This window comes from Dipodomys spectabilis, unplaced genomic scaffold (assembly GCF_019054845.1).
Source record: "Dipodomys spectabilis isolate Male_0828 unplaced genomic scaffold, ASM1905484v1 ptg000335l, whole genome shotgun sequence".
In the NCBI taxonomy this organism is placed as follows: Eukaryota; Metazoa; Chordata; class Mammalia; order Rodentia; family Heteromyidae; genus Dipodomys; species Dipodomys spectabilis.
The window spans coordinates 803,779-823,690 of record NW_024871012.1 but is presented as its reverse complement, the minus strand read 5'-3'; the positions used below and the strand labels follow the sequence as shown (position 1 = coordinate 823,690).

The window sequence follows — 19,912 nt, the reverse complement described above, 5'->3', positions numbered from 1 at the left end:
TGGAAAAAGAAAGGGATATGGGATAATCTGATACACCGGGGCTGGAGGACTGGGGAGAAAGTACAATTCTACATTCGGTAGCTGGGTCAGGCATGGGAGGAGGCGCAATCTTAGGAGGATGTACCTCACAAGGAAGAAATACCAACCAAGAGCAAGCAGGTCACAGAAAATCGGTAGCAGTCAGCTCATTTCAGCTCAGGATATTACCACAAAGTATTTTTATTGCAATTCATGCAAAATCAGATGCACCTACTAGCATATGTAAATTACATGCAGATGGTGTATAGATGTCTAAAACAGGAAGAAGTAAACTCATATAACAAAGGTCACTCTACAAAAATTCATGAGGTGAGGGCAGTGGAGTTAGGAGGTTGGTAGAATGCAGGCAAACCAGTAGTTGTGAATTCCTCTTCTCAATTCCTTGGGGTTATTTAGATGCTTTGTAAGCAACAGAATTTAGCATTCTAACCATGGTACTTATAGTTGCCAAACACTTTTTGCATACACTTTGATTAACTGGTCCTCATGCAGTTTAATTAACAAAAAAGATCCATTAATATTTCTTAATGGAATTGTTCAACAAGAGCAAACAATTCACCTTCAGCTTCCTGATGACAATTTCCAATCAGATCAAACCTGAAGTCTTGGACTCTGTGCAAGTGACAGTAGCTAAGAGTTTGTTCGAGAGAGGTCTGTAGAGTTTCTGGGCTCAGTTGGGTGCCCTTCAATTGTTTCCGCTGATCCCATACCATTATGGAGTCAGACTCACATGGTAACACACTAAAACAAATGATCTCTGATACTTATCCAAAACACATCTACACATGATGTTAGCAATCTTGTTAGACCAAACCTCTCTCTCTCTAGAGGAAAAGAGCTCAGGCTATCAGCACTTAGTAGCAGCAAACAAAATGTTTACTAAAAACAATATCATAGCATTGTGGTGATGACCCTTCTCCAAAGGTAAAAAAGTGACTGAAGCTTGCACTCAACCTGCACATTAATTTCTCATCAACTTGGCCATAGTGTAACTTATCTATGCAGGTAAATAGATGGCGTGGGAACAAATGAGCTCAAATTCCAATCCCACCAATCAGTAATAATGGGCATGTTACTTAACCTTTCCAGACTTTGCAAATTCCCCTTTTTCTGAGCAGTAAATGAGACCACATGCAGATGTGTGCTACTTTATTGTTTTATGCTTATGTACCATCCATAGATTAAGGGTTTGTTTGTTGCTGTTGTTTAATATGTCTAATTGAATCCAAACAAGAACATTAAGATCCTGCTTTGGCAAAAAGAAATTCTGAGAAGAATGCTCCTCCAAGGTCACAAAATAAAATAGCGTGGAGCTGCAGACTAGGACTCTTCTGAAACAGGACACAGCTTGCACTATATAAAAAACCCTGCCTTCTTTACCAGTCTGTCCAGTTGCTTATGTATTGACTTCACAAAGGAAATATTTTTCTACCCTTTTACCTTTTATTAAGGAATGTAGTTAAAATGTGTACCTATCACAGATTTTTACACACACACACACACACACACACACACACACACACAGGACTTAGCAGCTTCTACTGAAATAAACAGAATTGCCAGAAATAAAAATTAAAACAGCTCTGCTAGCTCATAAGAACAAAATAGGACTCAAAGTCCTTTTCTCTAGAAGAGAAGGCATTTCATCTGAATGAGAAGGTAATGAACACCTAAATAATATCTCAATAATATTTAAATAGTCTGCAAGCTAGATGTTTATTTTTGCCACATGCTTTTGTCCTGGTAACTATACATTCAGTGAAATAAATAAAACAAGGGTGGGGGGAGGGTACGGAACTCGAGGGTGAAAAAGTTCAGCAGTGGAGCAGAGATGAAAGTGAACCATACAACTGGTGGGCAGACTGGAGGGAGGGACGGGGAGAGAAGGAGGGAACAGAAGAGACTGTAGGAAAAGAAATGTACTCATTACCTGACTCACATAATTGTAATCCTTCTGTACAGCACCTCTATAATAACAGTAAAGTAATTTTTAAAGGGCTCTCTTTTTCCTCTGTTTGCTTTCTTGTTTAACATCAAATATGAGCTCATTGCCTGACCAGCTAAGAGAATTCTCTAATGCTTGGAAGAACCCCACTATTGACCAGCCAAGGCTTTGTGTTCTAAATCGTATATATTTCCGCAGAGAAGGAAACGAGAAAATACACAGACCCAAAGAGCGATGATAACGCCAAGATTAAAAGGAAAAGATAAATAAATATACCTGTCTGGAAAGTCCTGCTCAAGTGCTTTATCTATTATTTAAAAGGGATATTTATCTCTTCACCTTACTTCAATTTCTAACTGCTTTAGAGCCCTAGGAACATGGGAGTTTGATTTTTTTAAATAAGAAATTTCAATTCAAGCAACTATCAATTATTCATGGCAACAGTACACATGGTTTGAATAACTTAGACCCCAAATTTATTTTAACCTATAGTATCAATCAGATGCTGTATACTGTTATTAAGAGCCACAAGAGGTGGGGAAAGGCAAATAACAAAACGCCGAAACAAGGACACAGGATGACCCATTGCAACAATGATACCTACAGGACAGTACATCGGAAATGAACTTTACAACTCTGCGGGTGGGGAGGAATGAGGGAGGCGGGGGAGGGAAGGGACAGTGGGAGAACAACACAGGAGAGGGTATCTTGCTCGTGTAACTGTAACCCCTCTGTACAGCATCTTTACAATAAAATAAATTTTTAAAAAAGAGCCCCAAGAGACTAAATCCCTGAAGCCCAGAGCGAAAACAGTAAAATCCACCAGGGGCCAAACAAAAGAATTTGAAGGTTACATCATGTCTATCAGCCTTTCAATGATGAACACTTATGGCTCAGGCAATATGGACACAGGAATTTGATGTTAGATAGCCACCTTTTGTATTTACCCAACTTTCATTGAAGAATACATAGCCTTGTAGACAAGTCTCAAGAATTTAGTTAGTTTGGCTCTCAGAAGTATTTGAGCATTTTTCCTGTGACCATACCAAAGATGAAAGGCTAAAGGACAATGGTCCTGTGTCAGTTAAAGGACTATCATCAAACATGAAGGGTTTTTTACAATCATTAACATATTCAGTAAAGATACAGGGAGCCACTTGGAAAAAGTGTGGTATTCTGGTTACTGGTATTCTGGATACAGTTATACAGCCAAAAAGTGTGGCTTGTAAGCAACCCTTCCGGTCACCTTGATGGAATTAAGAACCACAATGACACAGACAATGCTAAAGACCCACCAAGCACAGGGGAAGTGAATCAATACTCTCACCCTGTCTTCCTTCTCTTGCATCTCCATTCATCTCCTACCTGTGGCTTCTATTGGTTAAAGAGAGCCAGGACACCTCTAGTGCAATCATGGGAAGTAAGCTTTCTGGGACAGAGCAGCGCTGAAGATGTCAAAATTTAAAAAACAACATCCATCACCAAGACCCACATTATGTAACTCCTTTTAATAGCTCAGCGATTCCAACTAGGATACATTTTTACCAATTCATTTATCTGAGCCAATGAAGATTAGGATCTTGCTATTCTAAAAAAGACCAGGTGGTCAGTTTATATCTATCCCAAACAAAAACTCTAAAATAATTTTCTGAAGATCTTTCCTGTGTTCTATTTCCCTACACTGGCAAATGTGACCCTGGCTAGGGTAGGAAGCTTTATAAAAGAAATGGTAAGTTCACAGATACAGGAAAAACGTACTGAGGGGGCTTCTGCGGGGATGGGGGAGGGTGTTTGACAGAGCATCGGAGCAAGGGACATGGGGAAAAGGAGGAAGGGGAATTCCGGGGGCAGCTGATACACATTCAGGACACTCAACAGGCTTTAAAGAGCTAATAAAGCTATCAGAGGAGGAACAGGAGGAGACAGTGGGGAAAAGAAGCAGGGAAGAGCGTAACAGTGAGGGAGGAGTTGAGTCAGGAAGGGCCTTGAACTGTTCACAACTACCAGTTGTGAAACGATTTTAATGTTTTCACTTTGATTTAGTAATACTACTCATGGGGCAGGGAGGCAAGAGATGAGAGAATGGAAGGCCAGTTAGGAGACTGACAAGAAAGTAAGTATGGGGTGTGACACACCAACATAATGTCTTGTGCAGATAGACAACAAGATTAGGTGCAAGGTTTTTTGTTTTTTTAACTGTAGATTGTGGGGCCTCAACTCAGGTCCGGGGAGCTATCCCTGAACCTCTCTAAGCTCAAAGCTAGAGCTCTCTCGCTTGAGTCACAGCTCTACTTCTAGCTTTTGACAGTTATTTGAAGATAAGAGTCTCATAGACTTTCCTGCTGGGGCTGGCTTTGAACTAAGATTCTTCAATCTCACTCTCCTGCATAGCCAGGGTTATAGGTATGAGCCACTGGTGCCCACCTAAATGTCTATTATTCATAAATCATCTCAGATTCTTTGTTACAGCAGCCTGGAGGAACGATGACAACTTTATAGAAGAAATACATATTGTCTGCTTCATTTATGACAAGTCTCAAGTAATATGTTGCATGAACTCATTTGATAAGGACTGTTCAAGTAACTAATACAAGCGTACTAGAGATGCTACTTTGCAAAAGTATTAAAAGAAAATTTTGAAAATATTTGGAAAGGCAAGTCAGACTGATATTAAGCCTGCTTTTTCTGGTAGATTAAGCCAGGGAATAACTTTGTCTTAACATATTTGGTTCAATTTTGATATAAAGAAATGTTAGCCATGCACCGGTTACTCACACCTGTCATCCTAGCTACTCAAGAGGCTGAGATCTGAGGATCTGGTTTGAAGCAATCTAGGCAGCAAATGCCGTAAGATTCATTTCCAATTATCCACCAGAGAACTGGAAGTAGCTCTGAGACTCAAAAGTGGTAGAGCCCTAGCCATGAGCGAAAGAGCTCAAGGACAGTACCCAAGCCGAGTTCAAGCCCCATGACTGACATTTTTTTTACAAAAAGAATGTTTTTACCTGTTAAGGCCACAGACCTGATAGTACGGGATTTGCCTTTAATATATTTCCCTAAAAATCAGGAAATATTGGCTAAATTCATTGACTGTTTTGGAGCAGCATTTGCTGACAACCATCATGCAGGAATGAGGAAGAGAAGTACATGCATGCTTTGGTTTCTGCAACACAGGGACATGGTTTAAAGCCAGAAATGATGTGTGAAAGATTAAAGAACCAAAAGGAAATGTATTTCCATCTAGCCTGCTAAATCTTCCTCGAAAACAGAGATAAGAAACAAAATGAAAAATCCATTTCCTTTAGAAAATGAATCTTTAACCTATGAGTTGGTTTATTTTGAAAAGCAATTAGATTCTGAAGCCACATACCATGCATCTAAAATATAATTCAGTGGACTCATCTGTCACATTTGTTGCTAGGGCTAACGCAGACAGAAAATTTCCTAGGAAGCAACCTAGGGAAAGGATGATCTAATTCAGGCATCAATAATTCATTTATTAGAAATAGGACCAGTGGTCTAAAATGCTAGGAGACTGTCCTTTGTAGGGAGGAGCTCTCTATTTTAAGCCATAACAATTGAAGTTAAGATGAATGAAGGCAAAGACAAATTGGATGACAGTTTTCATGGTCTTCTGTTATAATATGATCTTTCTAGCATAAGTTAGTTCAGGCAAACCATAATTTCAGAACTTGAAGAAAAATGACATGAAAAGGAATCTCCTTCAACCTAAAGCTTTGGTACTTTGTATGTAAATTGAAGAAAGATAAATTGAATAAAGTTCTGAGGGTATATACTGTCAGTTCTGAAAACCCTTTGGGCATTAGTTTCTTACTGGGTCAACTCCCAATTCAAACCACTAAAATACCCTCCATTATTTCATAAATGTATTCACTTACCAGCCCAGCCATTCACAAAAATCTCAAGTAATATGCATTGGTGAAATGAACAAATCAACCCAGTCAGTCAGTATGAAAGAACTTCAAGTATGACTTAAGCCTACTAGTCTGACTGTACAATGAGAAGCCATTTTTGCATAGCATATGCATATGCTTCAACATCCCTATTCCTTTTTTATATTTGTATTGTTATTATAAAGGTGATGTACAGAGGGGTTACAGTTATATAAGTCAGGTAAAGAGGACATTTCTTTCTGGACAATGCCACACCTTTTCTTGCTCTCTCCCAGTTTTTTCCTCCCATTGTCATCCATAAATTAGTTCATTTTCAACCTAGTGTCCAGTGAGTACCCCTGCTGCATTTGTCCCTCCATTTCTGTATTTCCCCTTACAGTCCCAAAGACATATAAATGAACAAATAGAACAAAAAGGAAAGAAAACAAAAACAGCAAAAGGCCGGGGGGGGGGGGGGGGGGAACTTCTTGTTTTCCTTTCCTACTGTTCATTTCAACGAACATTATTTGATATGATCAGATGCACCTAGGCATTGTGCCTTTCTGTCCCTTTGGTCTCAGTGCCTGTGAATGCCTAAAGACTTCTATAATTTATATGTCCTGGTATTTCAGGTCGAGTTTCCACACTAGTTACCTCACTTAACATAATTGGTTCTTGATCTCTCCATTTCCCTGCAAATGGCATTATTCTTCCTAATAGTTGTGTAAAATTTCACTGTGTATAGATACCACATTTTTTGGATTCACTTTTCTATTGTAGGATATTTGGGCTGTTTCCACAACTTGGCTGTAGTGAATAGTACAGCAATGAACATGGATGTGCAAGTGGCTTTACGGTCTCCTGACTTGTGGTGTTCTGGGTAGATGCCCAGGAGAAGTGTCAACATCCCTATTCTGATGATGATTAGAAATTACAGTGTTAGACAGATGTCAGAGTGTAAGTTTTCTCCATCATACTGTGCATAAACAGAGATAAGGGGACAAAGTAGAGACTATATTCAGAAGAACAAAATTGAGAGAAGCACTAAAGAAACACCAACGGAGGAATGGGAGAGCTGAAATGTATCAAACCACGAAGGTGGCAGAGATAATTAGGTAACAGCATTGGTTAGGTACCAACACAATGTTCCTGGCACAAGAGGAGAAACAACGTTAAGTCTGCTGACCTCTTCCAGGAATTACTAAACCTAGTTATGGGGAAAATCCACACCTCTTGGAAGCTTTAAACTCTAGTGCAGTGAATTGGAGTCAATGGCGAGCCCAGTATAAAAAGCCAGCATCAGACGGGACAATCGTTCGATCCGCCTATCTCCATGAGCTGCAACAAGGTGCCATCTTGTGGGAGGGCCTCCTACTTGAGACGAGGGAATTCATTCTTTGCATGGTAGCTGCCTTGAGCCAACTAGGCCTGGAGACTGAGATACAACGAGGGGCTTGGGAAACAAGAAAGCATTAGAAGACATCCATGACCACTGGCTTTTGCATGAGGGAAGCAGCTATACATAGGGAAGCTGGCAGCTCCCAGAGGCAACAAGAGCTCAGCCAGTTCAGGGCTTGGCCATCCCACTGGTTTTCCAAAGCCTGAGAATCACTCAAGAGAGAAACATCAAATCCAAGACTGGCAAAGAACTCAACTTCTAGGACTGTGGTGGGCTTTGTTTCCCGGAAGAGCTGACAACACTAAGCCCAGGACCCAAGGCTCCCTTAGGATCTCATCAGAACTCAGGGTTCCAGGAACCTCCAGTTTCAGGCTTCCTTCAGTGTACCAATTGTATGTTATCTCAAAAATAATACTGATAGTAACTAATAAAAATATTACGTCCCATTCAAAAATTCATGCTCTCCTGAGGGGAATGGGGAAAAAAAACCCAGCTTGGACTAAAGGTCATAGATTCCAGCCCTGAAAGAGGCAGAATATTCCATCCAAAATTCTAACTCTAGAAATAAACAAACATCCAAGCCTTAAGTTAGATTTGAAGTGCGCATTTGCACACATATTTTGAGATAATTGTAATTCCAACTGATTATGAAGAATTTGATATATGAATAGAACACATAATTACAGTAATAACAGCTACAATTATCTAGCACCGATTATATAGTCGACTTTGTGCTTTAAACATTTTATTGTTATTCTTCAGAGCTAAGTATTATCATGCTACTTTAGAGATGAAAAAAAAAAAGCAACAAAGGTCAGAGTAGTTAGATGGAAAAACCATAAAGCTAATCAAAGAAAGCCTGGACTAAAAGTCAACTATCTAACACTACAATTCAACTCTTCCTGCTAAATGGCTACCATCTAAAGAGAATTATATATTTATGGATCCATGCTTTAAAGACAGAGTCCCTCAATGAGCAGTGATGGTCCAATGAGTAAAGAGGAAATTTTAACCATAATTTCCGGAAGATGTGCTCTCAGTGAGCAATGAAAAACACAGCATAAGCCAGAACTATGGTGGATATACCAAACATTTTTATACCCCTGGGGACTGCTGACTAAAACTACCTTATTGCCCTGTAGAGACTTCAAAGCATAGCAGGCAATGCAGTGGGCATCCTCCAGCAATCTAACTCTTAGTGTGTTCAAGTATTCAAGGAGGATGCTTGGAATGGGCCAAAACAAAACATATCAGAATACCCCAGAATATGCATGACCACAGTTAGTCTTCATACACAGAAGTCGTGGAGGGAAGTCAAGTTGCAAAGGAATCCACAACGACTACAGTTTCAGAAAAATGGGATATATATATTTACATTTAAGACAATACTCATGATTATTGTCTTTATTAGATACAGATACCTAAGTTAGCAAAGATAGTGAGATGAGATGCAATCTGGGAAAAGAGTCATCCTTATAGCTAATAGTTTCAGTGGAAAAACTACTGCACCTCGATTCAGATACAGTTGGGTAGAGAGATAAACACATTGGTCTCTGGTTTCTACCTAGGATGCCTCTTTGTCCCTCTAATTTGCAGTATGATAAGTTGGGTGTTAACTGATCTAGAATTTGTAATTCTAGTATATTCAGCATATTCAGTACTGCTATATTGCTTGCTTTTAAAGAACAATTTCTTCTAGTATGATTGATATTCTAGGAGATACCCTGAGCGTATGTGAAACTTACATGTGTTTATGTACCATTTTGTTCCCCAAAACTCTAGGTGATTCTGAAAAAAAACAAAACACAAACCACTCAGATGATTTGAGCCAAGTACAAACTACGCACTTCAGAGGTATAATGACCAATAATTAGCCACGTCTGATACTAACACTGAGCTGCCAACCTTACAAATAGGCCATACTAGAGGTGTCATTTACTCTGCTTAACTTCCTTTCCTTTGTCTCTTCCTCGTGTTTTTTTTCTCTGCTTTCTGATTTTCCTTTAAATGGCACTAGTACTGGGGCTTGAGCTCAAGGCCTCTCATTCTTACTTAATTTTTTCTTTCTTTTCTTTTGCAATTTTATTTATTTAGTTAGTTTTCTTATGTATTGTACAAAGAGGCTTCAATTCAGCAAGTCACTTGAACTTTAACAAAAAGCTAGTACTCTGCCACATGAGCCATATCTTCACTTCCAGCTTTTTTTGCTGGTTAACTGGAAATAAAGTCTCATAGATTATCCTCCCCAGGCTGGCTTTGAACCACAATCCTCAGATCTCAGAATCCTGAGTAGCTAGAATTACAAGTATAAGCCACCAGTGCCTGGCATCTATAAATTTGAATTCTTGACCTTAATAATTACCTTTACAGCCCACCCCTTACTATTTTTCTCTTGCACACAGGCTGGTGAGTACATGGTTGGGAGCAGGTGTGATGACCACACAAGTACACCTTTACTGTAGTATTATGTATATTTCAATCTGATGTGTGAAAACGTGAGTTGTCATTTTTGCAGCTAATTTGTGTGTGTGTGTGTGTTTGTGAGTGTGTGTGTGTGTGAGTGTGTGTGTGTGTGGGGGGGGACATTTTTAAGTGTTAGATTCCAACTCAACTTTTTTTATTACTTTGAGTTTTAGGATTCTGCAGAAGGCTGTTATTTTTAGGAAAGCACAAGTATTATAGCAGAATGAAGTTTATATTGAAATTTATCAGTGGTATCTTATTTTTGTTTTAGCAAATATTTCTTAGATTTAGAGCAAAATTGAAAATACTGAGGTTTCTCACATTCCCAAGGCTCCCAGACATACATTCTAGTAGGGTGTCTTTCTAAATCTTAAACAATTCAACTCTCCAGTGATTTTTTTATTTGAGTTTGTAATTAGGCTAGAAAACACCAGCTCACGTTGTCTGAAACTATACCTCCATGTGTGAAAATCACTAATCATTGCAATAACAGCAAGGTGTAAAATAAAACTATCCAGACCAACTAGTCCCTTCGTCTTTTTGTTTCAAAGGTCTGGATACGTCTATGTATATAAATTTCCTCCGATTCTGACCAGGCAGATTTATTGATTACACGTATTCACAAGCAGCATGCTTCTACAAAGAAGTCTCTTTGATGAGATTTCTTTGTAGATGGTGAAAAAAAGACCCACATTACCATCATAATTTTTAGGTCATATGATTTCACCTAAACTTCCTGACTTACTTAATCATATAATAATAGCAAAGCATTTCCCCCTAAGGGGGAAAAAGTAGATTGGAAATAGCACATAATAAAATGGTTTTTATTGCAGTTTCATAGTATTTTTCAAGGTATAGCATGTAAACGCATATTTACATGTATGACAAAGTCTAAATTATATTGGAGCAGCTTTTAAATAAACGGAAAAAAAAACATTTAATTAATGTGATACAGTGACCAGAAATCCCTACTGAACTTCTTAAGAAACAGACATTTTAGGAAGAAAAATCATTTCTACTTACAGAAGAATGGTAAGTATTGTATTAATCAAGCAGAAGTATATTTTCATCTGTACTCACTAAACACCACCATACTAACTAGAACATGGAAATGTGCCCTTGAATGGACAGGGGAAATAGGAAAGGTACCACATTCCACATCCCATTTTCTAGCACTAATTCTTCTCAGTGTTCCATTATACATTAGTGGAAAACCCAATCACTTACAGAAAGAAGAAAGCAAGGAGAAATAAAATAAGAAAGCTTCTGGCAATTACCCCAAATGCAGCATCCAATTAAATCTGTTGAATTTAATAGAATAAAGGAACTCTTCTGTTTCTCCTCTCCCTAAACAAAAGAGTCATAGACTAATTATCTCAGGAGTGACATCTTACAAGTTTTGCCAATGCTGAGCCAGCGGACTCTGTGCGGGCCGGGCTTAGTATGTAGACCATCCTTTGTCTATCCCAGGAACTTTAGTGGAAAAACAATTATTCATCTTGTGGTAAATCACAGATCATTTGATAACAAGGGTTTTGAAAATACTTCCCTTTTGCGTTTTGCTCTCAGGAAACCCTCCCTGCCGGTTACCCATCACTCAAGCCTTACTTGTTTTCATTGCTTGCATCGTAACGAGGCATTGGATCCAAGTCATTCCCATTCACATCACAACTGGCCAGCGCATCCTATGGCCACAGAGGAAAGAGGGAGAGGGAGAAACAGCCATTAATTAGCCATTGACCCGCAGGCTCATGCATTCTTAAACACATTTCTGCAAGAGAGAAATTAGGTTAACTAATACACTCGTGGTTCACTGCTATCAGGAGGCTTTAGCAAGAGCATATTGCTTCAGTAATAATAATCAAGGCTGCATTGTTTCTCCTTAAGGTGAGGAAGTATTCTACACAGTCCAAAGGAGAGTCTGGTTCAGCCCAGGCCTGTATTTTTTCTCTCAATACCCAGAGGGACCTAGTTCATGAAATGTGCATCATTCAAAGTTGTCCTCAATGACTGAACTTTTTAAGGACGTACTGCTGCATATCTAGAAGCACTGATTTATTCTCCAGATCCTTTCTCTATTTCTTACCTGATGTCTAGAGTAAGTAACTTCATCGTAATTCGATGATTAGGAGATAAAATTATTTGAACGAAAGGGGCAAGCCAATTAAAATTATCATTAGCTAGTCTATCAAGTATCTTGGGATGGTTATCAAGTAACCTATCTCCTTTCAGGTATTGTACCTACTATGGAAGAGCCTACAATTCAGACTTTTACTAATACTCCAAGCTCTGTATAGTTTTTTTTTTTTTTTTTTTTTTTGTCGGTCGTGGGGCTCAAACTCTGGGCCTGGGTGTGGTCCCTCAGCTCTTCAACTCAAGGCGAGTGCTCTACCACTTGAGCTACAGCGCCACTTTACTCCAAGCTCTGGAATATCCAAAATGATGAGAAAGGTTTGCCTACGCCAAGGTTTCAGAATGAGAAAACCAAATACGGACTTACTTGGTTTCTTTTTTCTCTTTTTCTGTTTTGAAAGATTATGAAAAAATCTCTATGATACTCAGAGTTTACTGTGCCTTTCATTGTTCAAGTTTATATCACTATGGTTATTCTATTGGGGTTGTAAATTTTCATATGCTTTATGAATAACCATAATTTTAATGTAAGCGAAAGCCAACACTATCTTTGTTTTCTGTCTTTATCAAAGGGTCATGTTTCTGAAAGCAAGAAGTATTTGGGCTTTGGCTCAAAACTAATGTAACAGAGGCTCCCAGCAGGTTAATTTCTAGCCTTTGTTTTGTATGAAACAAACCAAGTCTGGGCCCCAAGCCTTTTGATGCCTTATCTAATATATTTTCTCTGATGGCTCTAGCTCTCAGAAGGAGAGCTAAGAGGCACCAAGGTGGTGAAATGCACAGGTTATTCTAGAGAACTTTTTTTTCTGGGAGAAAATAAAACGAATGAGAAAAAGATTGCAATCACAATGAGGTAGAAGCTATTTGCATTTGATCAAATAGTCATCTGTAGCTTGCTGCAGCAGCAAGTGGCAAAACCCCTTTTTGCACGTGACAAGAAAAGACATCATCACTAGGGCACAAGCAGCCAGAGTTTGTTTGACCTTAGATCTAACCCTGAGTAATTCACTTTGGTCTTCAGCCTTCACTTGCTGTGCCTATCAAATGAGGAGACTAAATGGAAATTCCTTTTAAGCTTTTAAATCCTATGTGGTGAAAAGGTCCAAGTTTATCTAAAATGGTCTGGATGTAGGACGAAGACTGTTACTCAACTACTGTGCAGAAGGTAACTAAATGATTTTGCAGTGCTTTCCCCCTCCCCGCCCTTTTTTTTCTCCTGATACTGGGCTTGAACTTGGGGCCTGGGACTGTCCTTTAGCTTTTTTTGTTATTAAAAGCTGGAGCTATACAACTTGAAACATAGCTCTACTTGTGGCTTTATGCTGGCAACCTGGAAACAAGAGCCATATGGCCTTTCCTTCCCAGGCTGGCTTTGAACTACCATCCACAAATCTCAGACTCCTGAGTAGCTGGAATTACAGGCATGAACCTGGCAGTGGGTGGGATTTCTGCTCCCTTCCAGCTTTCTTTTTATAGGTCAGGGCATTCAGGACATCCAAAAGTAGCAAAGTGTTAGCTTGAAGCTTCCAAGTAGTGCCTGTTGCACCAAATACTACCTTTTACAGTAGTTCCTGTACATTCTGATAGTCCTAACAGAAGGCACTCTAATGGCAAGGCAGAGACACTTCCAGATGCAACAAATACTCACATAGTTTTGCATCAGATCAGGGTGGGTCCTTTCAATGCCATCATCCAGAATGGTCACAACAATGTTCTTTCCCGTGTAGCCTCTCTTCCAGGCTCCTTCAATATTCATGTCTGATTGGCAGGGGTGTGTGTTGTCACTGCAGTGCTAAAGAAAAAGGACACTGCAGATTACTCAAGGATAAGAAAATTTGGAGAGGGTATTCCCACTTGTAGAAGATTACCTGTTCAAACGATCAGCACTGAGTAGATTACTAGTAGAGAAGAAACAGAGATCTCCAGCAGAATAATGCGGAGAAGATAGGAAGGGGAGAAATAGGATCATCGTCTGTGATCTGTTCTGATACCATATTTACTTTGAGAAAACATACAGGGCAAGTATCTCAACAGTAGAGTAACACATAATTCAATTATCAACATGCATGAGTGAGATATAAATAATCATCATCATAGCATTTTGTTTATAAACCCAAACAAGGCAACTGAAGAACAGAAGCTATTTCTGTTTCTTAGCCAGGCACCAAGAAACCAATCCTGCCACAACTGGAACCCACTCAGGTGCTTTCTGTGATGTTAGCTAGAGGTGTGCTACGATGAGAGACTCATGAATAATAAAAAAAAAACCATTTTCTTAACTCCTTTCACTACATCAACAATGGCTACGTTACCATAATTTATAGAAGCTGAGAGGCGTGTGGAGCACTTCTTTGGGAAAGGAAAGAATAATGCAAAGTCCAGACAAGCTCCCTCCACAGGAAGACGTGTGTGAGGGCAGGAGGGAAAATGTGGACCCTTGTCTCGTTATGTGTAGAAATTTCATTCTGCCGCGGCTGCATTGCACAGCCACACTGAAAAAGGAACGGAGCCCGAGGCTTTTCCTGATACCATTTACTAGCATTTGTCCAACCCACACAATTGTTCCTTTCAAGTCCATCTCTTTGAAATATCCCTCTGAGTGGTGCTGTTTCACAGCTTCTTGAGACTCAGAAGAGGCAGAAAAGCAAGAGCTGCTTGAGAATGTCATAGCAACACCAGCTAATCCAGTGCACTGCCTGGTCACCAAGATCCGCTTGCATCCATTCGCCAAGCGATGGAAAAGAATAGCAAGTTTTCTCTGCTCTAGGTAGAGTCTCCATTGCATCATGGGTCATCTCTCTCTCCTTCCCTCATACACACACACACACACACACACACACACACACACACACACACACACACACACACACACACACACTCTCTCTCTCTCTCTCTCTCTCTCTCTCTCACTCTGAACAACCTAATGCCTACATAATTATTATTAATTGTTAAAACTTGCATAAGTTTTGTCTCCCAAACTGACTTAAAGTAAGCCTAACCTAAAATCTCAGAAACAGACTTTTTTCCTCCAAGTTCAACTTGACTTCCCAGTTCACCACTGTCATTATGCTTTCTGCAGAGAATCAGCCGACTCACATTTGATGATCACAAGTTATAAAGAAATGAGTGTGGATTTCTGAAATAGACACATTTTTTCAGAACACTCATAGTAGCCAAGAGGCTAGGCCTTTCTTCACTAACTATGCTAATTTAACACAAAGCAACCTGAACAGATTTCCATTTCTTTTTCTTTTCAAAATCTGCTGTGACCACCTGCAGGAATGATTGTGACAGAAAGTAATGTTAATGTGGCCAAGAGGTGGGCTGGAGGAAGGAAATGTACAGGAAATAAGCAACCACAAATGGGATAACCATCTTGGAATACAGGGATGCTGTCTGAAACTTTAATTATGAAAATTGAAGGAAACCAGCTGTCTATGAAAACCATGTGTGTGAGAAGTACAGCAACTAGTTTGCCTTTTAACTTCTTTGCTTCTGTTGAGTCTGCCTTTACCATTAAATATTTTGGTAAGACCACCTTTCTTTTTCTTACATCTGCTCTGCGCTACAATGTTGTGAGAAGAGGAAATATTCAATTGATGCATTCATTTAGATAATGTAATACAGCAGACATTCAAGTGTGTGTGTGTGTGTGTGTGTGTGTGTGTGTGTGTGAGTGTGTTCCCAGCCATAGAGTGCTTCCTAAAAATGAGGAATGGGTTAGAGGTCACTTAAATAAGAACTCTAAATTGTCCTTGTGAACCTGAGTTTTTTTTTTTTTTAATATACTTCAAGTGACTCAGGCTTGAAAAGCCTAGAACCCTCCAATGGAGCCAATCAGGTATGAACAGCATGTTGAAGCTGAAGAAACACGTATGTGCATAGTTATACAAGATACAGATTTATACTAAACTATGCACCTTAGTAAATCGGATTTCAGTAAGTCTGCATGCACAGATAACTAAGTAGCTAGAAACAAGTCAGGGGATAAAAAAGAGAAAAAGTTTCCAAAAGAAACAAAGGTTACCATCAAGGTCTCCCAGTCTTTTACCACAAGAACCTTTATTCTTTCTAGGAATGTGATTTTAAAGAGCGTGTTTTCTGAGTTCAAGAAATTGCCTTTTCCATACCAGAGTGATGAGCTATCCTGCTTATAAACCACGAGGGATGCGCTCGGGTCTCTCATGGCTTCATAAACATATCACAGTGTTTGCTCAATGAAAGAACAGTTTATACCCCAAATAAACACGCTTGTTACATTCTCATCTTTGTTTTCTTCAGACTAAGGGGGGAGGGAAACTCTCAACAGCATTTTTTTTAATTCCCAAATTTTTCAGGGTTTCCAATGAGCTATTCTGTGGTGTGTGTGTGTGTGTGTGTGTGTGTGTGTGTGTGTGAGAGAGAGAGAGAGAGAGAGAGAGAGAGAGAGAGAGAGAGAAAGAGAGAGAGAGAGAGATCCAATAACTTGTACATGGCAAGCAGTAGCTCTACCATGGAGCTTTAGGCTCAACCCTTGAAATGACATTTAGTATGTTACCAATAATTTGCTAGCATTGAAAACATCTATAGTTCATTATTATTAATTCAGGGGCTGATCAGACTCAATTCTGATCACACAATGTTGGTAAGAAAACAGAATTAAGTGCAAAAAAAACCTGCTCCAGAGACACATTAAGAAACACATCTGGCCAGGTGCCGGTGGCTAATCCTAGCTACTCAGGAGGCTGAGTGAGGATCACCGTTCAAAGCCAGCCCGGGCAGGAAAGTCTGTGGGACTATTATCTCCAGAAAACTGGAAGTGGCACTGTGGCGCAAGTGGTAGAGTACTAAGCCTTGAGCTGAACAGCTTAGGGACAGCGCCTAGGCCCAGAGTTTCAGCCCCATGACTGATAAAAGAAGAAAATAAAAAGAAACACATCTGATCAGGTCAGTAAGGTCATAATATACTTGGCATTGGCTATAAAATCTGGAGCTTGAAAACGTTAATAGATTGAACAAACTGATGTTCTCTTAAGTGAAATAAAACTAACAACTACATGGCTAAATATTTTATTAATCAGTCTATGTGAGTAGCACTGCTTAAAACATGGAACAGCCATTCAGAAGAGGTAATGTTTGTCTTACGTTATTAAAAGGAAAGACTTTATCAGCCTAGCTAATCTTCTAGAGTTCAAACATCAGGTCAACAGTGCACAGAGATACAGAAACTCTCAAGAGAAAAACTGAAAGAGAAAGAGCCCAGATCAGGGTCAAACACCTGCACATAAGAAGATAAAGAAGAGATAAGGATTGGTTGTTGGAGAACACAGATGTAGCAATCCAACAACAGAAATCACAATGGCACTATGACAGCGCTTTCAATTGATAAAGTAGAATTTAGTTCGATAAGACCTTAGTGATCTAATATTCTGATTTGCTTTAATTGCAACACATCTTTTAGGAAATTATAAGTGAATACTAAGAAGAGATTCACTTCTATATTAAATAGCCAGTGATATACTGATCAGTCAATTTTTTTTTTGTTTTTGGGTCTTTATTAGTAATAACGGTGAAGATTGAAAACTCACATAGTTGACGCACAGTGCAGGTAAGAGGTCTACGAGTCAGTTGGGGCCTGCAGGTTCATACCTATAATCCTAGCTACTTAAGAGGCTGAGATCTGAGGATGACAGTTTAGAGAGGCTTAGGCAGACATATCCAAGAGACTCTTATTTCCAAAAAAAATGTTGTAAGTGAACGACTAAAGTCCCAACCATTAGGTGAAAAGTTTCAGAGTGCAAAGCCTTGAATTCAAGCTCTAGTACTGTCACACACACACACACACACACACACACACACACACACACACACACACACAGAGGAAATTTTTCTCTTTCACACATTATTTTAAACTGGTTCTTGATTATCAAGTTTTGTCAAAGTAAATAAGAAATGGGATGGAACTTTTCAGAAGGCATTCTAGAAGATATTCACTTGGTATGAGGGTTAATCTAAATTCCCTAAATAATGTTCAATCTTTTTGGAAGAAGAATAGGCGTGACACCATGGCAGGTGAACTATTATCTTTACCTGCCTATTGAGAAACTTCTGGCAGAAGAGATCACGAGCCAGTCTGTTTTCTTTGGAAAACAGGGCAAACATTTCTCGACCTTTCTCTGCTTTTCTGTAAATGACTCCATTTGAATACTGTCTTCCACCCCAGGCCATGCAGCAAATTCTTTGATGATTTCAAGATAAACTTGGCTTTAGCAAATAAATTCCTTTCTTCCCGGAAAAGTGTAAATCAAAAACCAGGTATTTCCTAATATACCACCCTCTCTCCAAATAGTGCAATTAGTATATTAATGAATTGTGTTTGCGAAGGGATGACCTCAATTAAAAATGTTTTCCTTAATAGCTACAAACTAAGAAGCAACTCTTATGCTGGGGCATATGAAAATGAATTTAGAAGTAATGGAGTTGCATTATTTAGTAAATATGACAGCATTAGCATGAGGCAATCCTTATTTTTTTCTATAATGCAATTTCTTTGTGTACATTTACAGAATTCTGTTTACATGGAACTCTTCACCCTTTTTCTTCCCTGTATTGCATAAATCTGCGCAGAAAGCTCCTGCCTTCTTTTTATTCACCAAGGACTCAGAGGTCAAGGTAATACAAGGTAAATTTTCTTTTTTTTTTACTTTCTTTAAAATGAGCAGAGTACAACATGTTTGGATAATCAGAACCAACAGGCTGTAGTACTCAATTGTCCTATTTTATTTTCTCAAGACACAAAAGAATTTTAAGGAAAAAAAAAAAAAAAAGGAAAAGCATTTTTCCCTAAATTTAGAGATTTATCAGGTCAAAGAGGGGAAATCTGGAAATATTTTAATGTAACTTTAATAACATATCATCTTCATTTGTATTCCCTTCTGAATGACAATACAGAACATAAAGGCAAAGACTGCTTTCTCAGGTGAGAAAACATGAATCTTTTAGTTGGACAGATAGTAAGTAAACCCATCTATATGCCATCCTCTCAAACTTCAATTATTCTGCAATCAGATTTTGACAACGTTTATTATCTCTTACATGGATGGACAGACGGATGGATGGATGGATAGATGGATAGATAGATGGGTAAGGGGATGGGGGGATGGGGGTACATAGATGAATAGATAGGTAGATGAATAGTTAGAAAGACAAATAAAAAAATATATGCAGCATTACATTTCAACCCCATATTCTTTTTTTTTATTGTAAAGATACTATACAGAGGGTTACAGTTACATGAGTGAGGTAATGAGTACACTTCCTATTGAACATTGTTATCCCCTCCATTGTTTTCCCCCTACCATCCCTACCCTCCCTACCTTCCCCGAGGTTCTTTTTTTTTTTTTTTGATTGTGATTAAGTGATTACATAATTTCCCGAATTTCACAGTATTGTGGAATAATGATGCTCATTTAAAGTCACAGGTTCATTCTAACTTTCCTGGAACAAATTGTCTATCACAGTCTATAACATATAACGGTGTTCATGTGTTATACACCATACATTCAACCCCATATTCTTAAGGAAGTTGGCATATTTTTCTAGGATCCTGTGGAACGACTGAAAAGTAAAAGGCACTTTAACTTTGTCAGTAGCATAAAACAGATTAGATGTATTCAAAGGGTATTTTTGACCAAAGTGAAATCATAGAGGAAACAAATATAAGACAAGAATAATGAGAGATCAAATGTGGCCACTAAAGAGCTCTATTCTTTCCAACAGTAAGTGGAATTTAAACTTCCAAATAGAACATAAGTGTGATCTGTTTAAACTTGATATGTAGAGTAGGAAAACTTTGGCCATAAACATTAACTTTGGTTCCCCTTAATTTTTGTCTCAAAAAAGTCATTCAAGAAAATGAACTATGCAACTTAGGGGAATCTGGAGGAAAGCAAAGAGGATTCTGCTCATTACCTGATTTATGAAATGGTAACTTCTCTGTACCAACACCTTAATAATAACAAGAAATTATATTTTTAAAGTCATTCAATGGATGCTTTTAAA

The 19,912-nt window shown here is 38.7% G+C and overlaps 1 protein-coding gene across 3 annotated transcripts in view; it reads right to left on the bottom strand.

Annotated features, from left to right (window-relative positions):
• The window catches only part of Pcsk5 (proprotein convertase subtilisin/kexin type 5), a 293,974-nt gene that overhangs the window by 161,527 nt on the left and 112,535 nt on the right, over positions 1–19,912 (bottom strand). For all 3 annotated transcript variants that reach the window (XM_042665577.1, XM_042665579.1, XM_042665578.1), the window contains 2 exons: positions 13,521–13,664; positions 11,348–11,424 (listed from right to left, as the gene is read on the bottom strand). In XM_042665577.1, coding sequence (XP_042521511.1) covers positions 11,348–11,424; positions 13,521–13,664 — 221 coding nt within the window. The remainder of the gene's footprint in view (positions 1–11,347; positions 11,425–13,520; positions 13,665–19,912) is intronic.